We start from the raw sequence: 8,108 nt of genomic DNA on the forward strand, positions 1-8,108 counted from the left end.
TCCAAATCTGTCTTATTCACATTTATCTTGTTTACTGAACTGGTGAAGAAATAAAATTGTACAAACAAGACATTTTGGTATTAGCAGCAGTTAGCATTGGAGCATTTTGCTGATTGACAGCTGACAGTGATAAAACTCGCTCTAACGAAGCCGGAGAAGTCCAGGTACAGTAAATGTGTCAATCAACAGAACAAATCTGATGAGCCAACGATGCTTTTCTGCCGGTTTGACCAACGCCGACACTTGAAAATAGGGTCGGTCCACCTACGGTTGAATATGCACTTGAATGAGGAGTGACAGCATCGATAAGAACAATATAACCCAAAATAGACATGAGCCGAAGAGAACTGATTCATCACAACACGACTGTGGAGCAAACCAATGTATCCCCGATCACTTCCATCTTTTTCCTGAGTGCGAGTGATTCATCCCTAACCTTTGTAACACACCTCCATGCTCTTGTTTCAGGTGAAGCTTTGTGACTTTGGTTTCGCTCGGATCATTGGTGAGAAGTCGTTCCGTCGTTCGGTGGTCGGCACGCCGGCCTATCTCGCTCCCGAAGTCCTGAGGAACAAAGGCTACAACCGCTCTCTGGACATGTGGTCGGTCGGAGTCATCATCTACGTCAGGTAGGACGCTGACGCTTTTTGTATTTAAATTTCTTGCTTTTTTGCTTATTTATTTTAAGTGCGTTTGTCTTTGTGTTTTTCCTCCAGGATGATAAACACATACGTGTTCCACCAATCACAGCACTCCTCTGATATAATTCCTGTATTTACTATTAAACTCTCTCTCTGCTCTGCAGTCTCAGTGGGACTTTCCCTTTCAATGAAGATGAAGATATCAACGATCAGATCCAGAACGCTGCCTTCATGTACCCTCCTCATCCCTGGAAGAAAGTTTCCCAGGAAGGTACATAAAGAAACCATCATGAGCCACAACCTTGACTACTGAACTATAAAGGACAAAAATCACCTACAGCTTGTTTCTTACTGTTCATTTATCTTCATATAAAGTTAACTCCCTCGCTATATCCATAAACCGTAAAGCTGTACAGTTTGTGTACGTTGACTCATATTTCCTTTAATATTACTAGTTATCAGTCTGATAATAATCTGACCAGACCAGTGAATCATGGTGGACGACAACCAAGTGTGAACTTATCGTAACGTCACCCATTGTTAATGCAGCAACGTTTAAAAGCCTCGAGTTTGGTGTTATCGTACCAACGCTCCTGTATTTCAAGGCAATCTCCCGGTGACCTCCTTTTGTTTAGAACTCGTGTAATTTGCACGGGCCAAACTTTATTATGAATAATAAATACGTCTATTACACCCAGTCCACACGCCACAACCTGGCAACCCACAGTCCAATTGTAGTGCAGGCAGACTCCAGACTTTGTGTATCTGTATACTGCGTAAATGTTTGATATAAAATGGCTAGATAGCTAACAGCATGGCTAACTAGCGGAGCTCACTGATTACTGTACAAACATTTGGGTGAAACTGGATCATATTTTATGGAGAGAATATTGTCTGGTTTTCCCTCTGACGTCCTCCGGCTGCTCTGCCTCAACTCCGCTAACTGCTAATGTAGCTGCTGTTAGGTCAAATATAAGTCAGATTTTCCGGGACAACACAGTTAATTTTCAGGATATTTGGTCATTTTAATCAGTTTAAAGGTGTTTCCATGACTGAAAAACTCAAAACTAAAATTTAGTAAAGCAGCTAGAAACCAAAATGAGTTTATTCTCAACAGAGTCAGTATTGAAATGTTCAGTAATGAAGAGGTTAGATTAGAGCATCATCCTTCCTATACCAACACATATAAACAGTGTGAACCTACCCTATAATATTTCCTGTGTGACTTGCTGGTTATTTATTTGGTCCTCTAACATCAGCACAGGTTATTATTTCTGGTGTCCTTGAAGTCAGTCTGAACCGCTCGCTGCTGCTGCTGCTGCGTGACTCATGTTGTTGTCGTCATTGTCTCTAAATGCGTCCGTCTTGTGTGTTTGTTGGCTGGAATTGTCCTGTTTGACTGCGAGACAGATTTAAATCAGCCTGACTCACTCGCTCCGGCAACCGGATCCCCGAAGCGCTCTTAACCTTCCCTCCACCTCCTCATCCCGCCAGAGCGACTTCAGCTGCGCTTCAAAAGAAATGCTGTAAAAGTCGTTTTCTGTCAGCCGCGGGAGGATTAAATGTCAGGGAATAAACTCTTGCGTCAACAAATCTGCATTTTCAAAGATCACTTTAAGAGAAGACACTTTAAAGGGCTCCTGTTACAGAACTCATTTCTCCCTCTGCCCACATGCAAACACCACCGAAGTCTTTAATGGAGACACTCGGATAAAGAAGTTAAAGTTAGGGCACTTTTCAAACTCCACCTCTTTTATGTCAAACATCACATTTTGACTCGTGAACAGAATTAACATTATGTGTCTTCAATCCACAAAACAGTGGAGGATTAATCTGTTTTATAGGTTTTATAATGTGAACTCACCCTGTTTACACCTGGTATCATAATGTTCCTGTTGAGACATTAAAACCTGTACCTGTTAGTAATTTGAGGGGCAGAAAATCAGCCCCAGACTCCCTTAAAAAGTTTTGTGTTTCTTTAGTCAAAGACAATTTCTTAATATTTGTCCTCCCTTTAGAAATCTGCCTTCACTGGATTCACGCTTCATTTCAAAGAGGAGGTAACTTTGCTTTACCCTCCACTACTACAGCCCTGCTCCGTAGCCTCTCACAGTACAAGTACTAACCAGCTCGCTAACCTGTTCAGCAGAGGCCCAGAGGAAGAGCACCGAAGCCAATTTGACAAAGTGGCCAAACTGTGTAATGACAGTGATCCAGGTGTGTGTTACGTAATACGAAAGAACTCCATTCGAGTTAGCGGAAGGCTAAAGTTAGCAGAAGCAAATGAGGAAGTTCTGCGTAAACTTTTTGGCTTCATGTGTTAATGAGCAGCTTCCATAAGAATGAACAGAGCCTTCCTCCACTGCTGTATCCAGTTCTCATTAACACATGCCTCAATTCAAATATTAAGATACTTACACTAAACTATTTGAGATGAAACAGGCGACAAATAGTAGAAGCAGATTCATTTTTAATAATTTCATAAAGAAATCCAGTGAGGCCGTGTGGAGGTGGGTGTGGTTGCACTCAGCTGCAGGACAGAGAGGTGTGGGGAAGGCTTGTGAGAGCAGCACCAGGTGAGTTGATTACCTCAGCTGTTAATCGTTGCCTAATCACTCACCTTTATCTTGCAGTAGGGCCCTAGACCTGGGGCCGGAGATACTACTGAGAGCGAGAGCTGTAGAGTAGTGGAACGATTGCGTGTTGTTTGTGTTGGCACTGAGTCTACAATAGAAGGTTACGTGAACCAACTATCTGGTCCGAGAGTCTGTGTGCTGCCAGGACTCACGGTTGTAGTGACACGTGCTACAAGCCGTTATCGCAGCAGGACTTAAGCTGAAAAGAATATTTAAACTTTTGTCTGCGTCTAAAAAACATTAGAATAACCTGACGGCGAGCAGACAGGCGCACCTTTCCGAATGAAAACAATGGTTTTCTTGGTGGCAGTTTCGAGCGATACGTCTCTGAGAGATCAGCATCTTCTGTGGCTTTCATGGCACAGAAAAGACACATAATCAATAGTTATTAATATCTGTAGACCCACACACAATGCAACCCAACTACCTCCAGTTTGATCACAACTCTTCCATTTACGTACCTTTTCTTCCCAATCTGGATAATGTGTCCGGATACAGTTTGTGTTTAATACCGGGTGTAAATGGGTGTTTGTGCTCACATACAGAAGAAATTAGAATAAAATCCTGAATAAATGATGAGAATCATCACAAAGGGAGACGATCACGCATTAAACATCCCGTCTGTTGGAGTCTTCTCTTCTCTCGCTCTGAGCTCGCCATCCTTCGGCCCCACTTTAAAAGGAAAAGATTAAAGAGGGTCATGTGACTCCCCTGAGAAAGAGGAATGAGGGGCAGAAAGGAGGAGTGGGTAGTTCTTGGAAAGAGAGACAGACAGATTCGGGGGTATTCATGTGCTGGTCCATTCATGTGCATAATGCCAAGCGATGGAGGCCCCCGTAGACCTGAGGGGCCGCGGGGTCCCAGAGCTGTTCAGACCGCTGACCCCTGAAGAAATGTTAACATCATGTTAGCTTTGCTCATTAGCCCCGGCTGGCCCCTCACCACAGGGGAGGGCCCTACATCCTCCTCCTCCTCCTCCTCCTCCTCCTCCATCATCATCCTCCATCATCATCCCTCTGCTGGACCTTCACTTTAACATCGCTCATCACTTCTTCCTTTGTTTCCTGGCAGCGATCGACCTGATTAACAACCTGCTGCAGGTGAAGATGAGGAAGAGATACAGCGTCGACAAGACCCTCAGTCACCCCTGGTTACAGGTAGGATGCAAACCATCCAAAACACCTTTTTAAATGTTTAATTAATGACAGGAAACAACATTCAGTCACCTCACAGCCAGACTGAATGAGGAAGCTGAAGATGTTAAACTTTATTTTATATATATAACTTTATTATTTACTTTACTACAAAGCAACTAATGTTAATACCAGATTAAAAGAGACTTACAGTTAACAATGAAAACCACATTAAAGTACACGTTCTGGAGTACAAAGCTCAGTAATGCAACTTCATACAAGACTTCAGGGTTTGATGTTTTACGTTGTCTGTATTCAACATTTTGATTTAACTAGTCTGTCAAAAAGTAAAAATAACATTAAGATTTTCAAGTTAAATTTCAGAGTAAATGAACAAAACATTTGTTTCTGTCTGTTCATTGTTGACCTGTTGTGTTTTTGTTACTGTTGTTGTCCTGTTCTGGAGGAGTCCGCCATGTTTCTACGGTGGCCCAGAACGGACAAACCAAACACATTTTATATATTTTACTCTGATGATCTTTGTCTTTTCTTAGCTGAATCAAAGGGTCTAACGTTGAAGGGTTTCAAAGATTGTAAGCTCTGTTGGGCCACACGACATTTGACATTGTAATCAATGGGAGTAAAATACGTATTAAAATAAAAGAAACCCTAAATAAAATAATGTACCAACAAATGAGCCGCTATATTTGAGGGAGGGTTGGTTTTCTCCACCAGGACTACCAGATGTGGTTGGACCTGAGAAACCTGGAGTCTCGGATGAACGAGCGCTACATCACCCACGAGAGCGACGACCTGCGCTGGCATCACCACGCCCAGCTGAGCGGCCTCGACTACCCCACGCACCTCGCCAACGGCCCCCGCAGCGACTGCGGGTCGGGGGTGGAACGCTACAAGGAGCAAGAAGAGGAGCTGGAGACCCTCAGTGAGAGGGTCAGTGAACTCTGAGGGGCCAACGAGACATTTAGCTCCAACTTCACACAAAAAATAACAACTGCAACAACATTTTAAAAAAGCACAAAATTAAAAATGAGGAGACGTTTTAAAGATTTTTAGTAACAAAACATTAAAATGGCAAAATATTTAAATTTCACTAAACAAAACTGAATTAAATCAGGTACGGGTCGTGTTTGAAGGATATTTAGGAGTTTAAGCTGAAATCAGCTCATTTTCTATGAAAGTACATTGCATTCACTAAAGAACATTAAAAGTCATAATTACTCGCTCTGTATCTCGTAGATCTGTGTCTCGTTACTATGAGATCCTTGTTTTGTCTTTATTAGATAAATATATAGCAGTTGTGTAATCTTTAAGTTAACGGATCATGTTGATCTGTTTGGTTTCTTAATTATTTTAACCCATAATTAGAAAATCCTTTTCTATTACAGGTTAAAAAGTCTTTAATTATTCCATAATTAAGACATCCTTGTTGCGTAATTCGGGATCTCGTAATTATTATTTTTAAACATTTTTATGTAAATACAAGATAAGGATTTTATAATCATTTAATCTACGAGATTGTTTTTGTAATTACGATGTCGTAATTACAAAAATCTGATCTGTTGTTGTGATTAACGGGAAGATGAGACTCGTCCATAGATTTTAAATTCTCACATCGTACAATTTCAGTTATACATCGTATAACTTAGTTAATCTTAAACTTTCGTACGTTTTACTACAACTTTCTTGCATAATATTTAATCTCGTAATTCTTGACATCCTTGTTTCGTAATCACAAGATTATTTTTTCGTAATCAAGAGGTAAAAATTTTCCAAGTAATTTATTTGTGTTGCTTGTTGCAAAAGGAACAATATTTGTCCATAATGTCTCCATTAAATAAGCAAATAGACAAAATGATTTACCTCGTAATTACAAAGTCTTATAAAACCTGGATCTTCTGATTATTAAAAGACAGATCTTATTGTTAAAATTATTAAATGCTGTCATAATTGCAAGATAATACAAGTACTAATAATATAATAATCAATATCTCATAATCATAATAATAATAAAATGATCTTTATGATTTCAGTTAAATAAAGAACAAACCTTACAATGACAAACAAGGATCAATACCTTAAAGATACAGCGGTGTCAAGTGTAGATCTTCTAATTAAGAAATGCTGAACAACCAGTATTTTTACTTTGGTGATTGCAATGATCTTCCATAGTTTTAATCCTTGAGCCATAAAGTTATTGATCAGAGAGGCTCAAAGCTGCTCTTCTTCTTTCAGACAATCAGGAAAATAAATCAGCTTTGATTTTACATTCGGAAAACACAAAACTTCCCGGTTTGTGCCTCTCGCGTAATCATCACTTTTCTATATACAAGACTTTGCACTGATGATTACAGCCAAGTTACAGAAACAAGCCACGGCTTTAAATTAAGTAAACAATGAAATAAAGGAAGATAATTTATATACAATCAATACTTATGAAGCGTTTTAAAATTCTTCTATCACTTTGCTATTGTAAGACTTAATTAAGTTAGCATACATTTTACTACAACTTTCTTTTAGATTTGACCTTGTGTAGAGTAAATGTTTAAATGCTTATCAATAAAACAATTTATATGTTAATCAACAGTCAAAACAATCACAGCTTACAACTGGAGAGCACCAAAACTAAGAAAATCAGCATCTGCATTCATCTCAAGCCCTGACAAAAAGTTTCTGTTTTGCGTGTAATGTATAATTAATTAAATGTATGTCTTCTGTTCATACAGTTTAAACTTTACTTAACAGCTGGCGTTCACAAAAGTAGTTCCTGATGTTTTATTTTGTAGGGTAGCAATGAACTGTCAGGGGTTTCATTCCAAAAGAAGATATCCAAATAAACATAATTCACTATAACGATGGAGAACTCTAAAGTTTCAGGTACCTGTTTGTTGTCTGATAATGGATATGTAGCATTTTGGAATGAAAATCCTCAATCGCTCAAAAAAAACAAAATCAAAAAAACAGTGCCAACAAATACCAAAAAACGCAACACGTAAATATATTCTGTCAGTATTTTCATGGCTCTATATCGAACACTGTATCTACAGTTACTCAACGCTTACAGAAATGTTTGGATGTTGTTGCATCACCAGGATTATTCTTTTTTTTTTTAATCTGTGAGATTTTAATTTAACAAATAATTAAAGTGTGGACCACAGGGAGGCGACAGTAGCACAGCTCCGCCAACTGTGGTGTAACAACAAATAGGCTGCCTGCCACTGAGTCCAAAGGCTATTAAACGTTCAAGTCTTTTTTCTTATCAATTTAAAAAAAGAAAAAGGAAGACTCCAGCATGGTGCATCTGTTGTTTTTGGTTCGACAGGAGTTTAACCTGAATGCTACGTAGCGTCTTCTGTAAACAGTATGAATGTTAGTCTCTCAGCACATTTACTGTACATATAGCTCAGATACATGCTGTTCTACCTTTATACGGGATTTAACTTCAAGGTCAAGATGGAGACACTGGAAAATGTTTTGGAATATGTTGCATCTTTTTCCAAATGTTCAGCATGGTTTGAAGTCAGTTGTAAAACAGGAGTTGATGATATAAACACACTATTGCTTCTAGGTAGCTGACAACAACTTTATTAGAAAGCAATTCACAGAACAGCCTCAGAGCAACGTTTACAAAGTGACACATTTTATATGATGATACTAAAAGTACATAGTCTGTATCGGAT

General features: G+C 39.3%; 1 protein-coding gene across 1 annotated transcript in view; it reads left to right on the forward strand.

Moving 5' to 3' along the window:
* The window catches only part of prkd1 (protein kinase D1), a 23,145-nt gene extending 17,769 nt beyond the window's left edge, over positions 1–5,376 (forward strand). Inside the window, exons 17-20 of the mRNA XM_035674247.1 lie at positions 469–629; positions 806–912; positions 4,349–4,434; positions 5,146–5,376. Of these exons, the coding sequence (XP_035530140.1) occupies positions 469–629; positions 806–912; positions 4,349–4,434; positions 5,146–5,376 (585 nt within the window). The remainder of the gene's footprint in view (positions 1–468; positions 630–805; positions 913–4,348; positions 4,435–5,145) is intronic.
* The last annotated feature ends 2,732 nt before the right edge of the window (positions 5,377–8,108 follow it).

Source organism: Morone saxatilis, unplaced genomic scaffold, assembly GCF_004916995.1.
Source record: "Morone saxatilis isolate NCDOM2014 unplaced genomic scaffold, NCSU_SB_2.0 Contig3, whole genome shotgun sequence".
Taxonomy (NCBI): Eukaryota; Metazoa; Chordata; class Actinopteri; family Moronidae; genus Morone; species Morone saxatilis.